Source organism: Eimeria tenella, genomic scaffold (genome assembly GCF_000499545.2).
Source record: "Eimeria tenella Houghton genomic scaffold, Eth_scaff3224, whole genome shotgun sequence".
NCBI lineage: Eukaryota > Apicomplexa > Conoidasida > Eucoccidiorida > Eimeriidae > Eimeria > Eimeria tenella.
Genome location: NW_013543070.1, coordinates 1,068 through 1,564, shown reverse-complemented (window position 1 = coordinate 1,564; position 497 = coordinate 1,068). Strand labels below are relative to the sequence as shown.

Genomic DNA, 497 nt, shown 5'->3' with positions numbered 1-497 from the left:
CTGCGGGACTTGTGCTCGCGGCTGCGCGGCAGCAGCCTGCCAGTGGCGAGGGTTTAGGGTTTAGGGTTTAGGGTTTAGGGTTTAGATTTTTTCGCATTTGTTTCCAAATTTGCGCCTTTTGTCTTTTTATGGGCCTTAAAGACTGTGACAGAGAAATGCGCCTTTTCTCAAAAGGTGTCTGTACACCCGAGCCACAGCAGCTGCAGCAGCTGGTCATGCGTTGGCAGCGCTGCGAGGGCCTTTGTTTTGCTGCTGTTGCTGAACGCATGCAGCAAGACGCAGCAACAGCATCAGCAGCAGCAGCAGCAGCAGCGGGCGCGCAGGGCGAGATCACACTGCAGCAGCTGCAGCAGCAGCAGCAGCTAATCAAAACGGCGGAAGCGAGGGCAGAAACAGCAGCAGCTAAAACCAAGCTGCTGCAGCAGCACTGCGGCGACGTCTGCCTGCAGCAGCTAGCCCATCTTTTACCGGAAGCTTGAGCAGCAGCAGCAGCAGCA

At 56.5% G+C, this 497-nt stretch overlaps 1 protein-coding gene across 1 annotated transcript; it reads left to right on the top strand.

The window, feature by feature from the left end:
- Nucleotides 1-128: 128 nt before the first annotated feature.
- Nucleotides 129-479, top strand: ETH_00036545 (uncharacterized protein; the record flags this gene model as incomplete). The annotated part of the gene is made up of 1 exon (XM_013376219.1): nt 129-479. The coding sequence occupies one exon, from the start codon at nt 129-131 to the stop codon at nt 477-479; it is 351 nt and encodes a 116-aa protein (XP_013231673.1).
- Between the last annotated feature and the right edge of the window lie 18 nt (nt 480-497).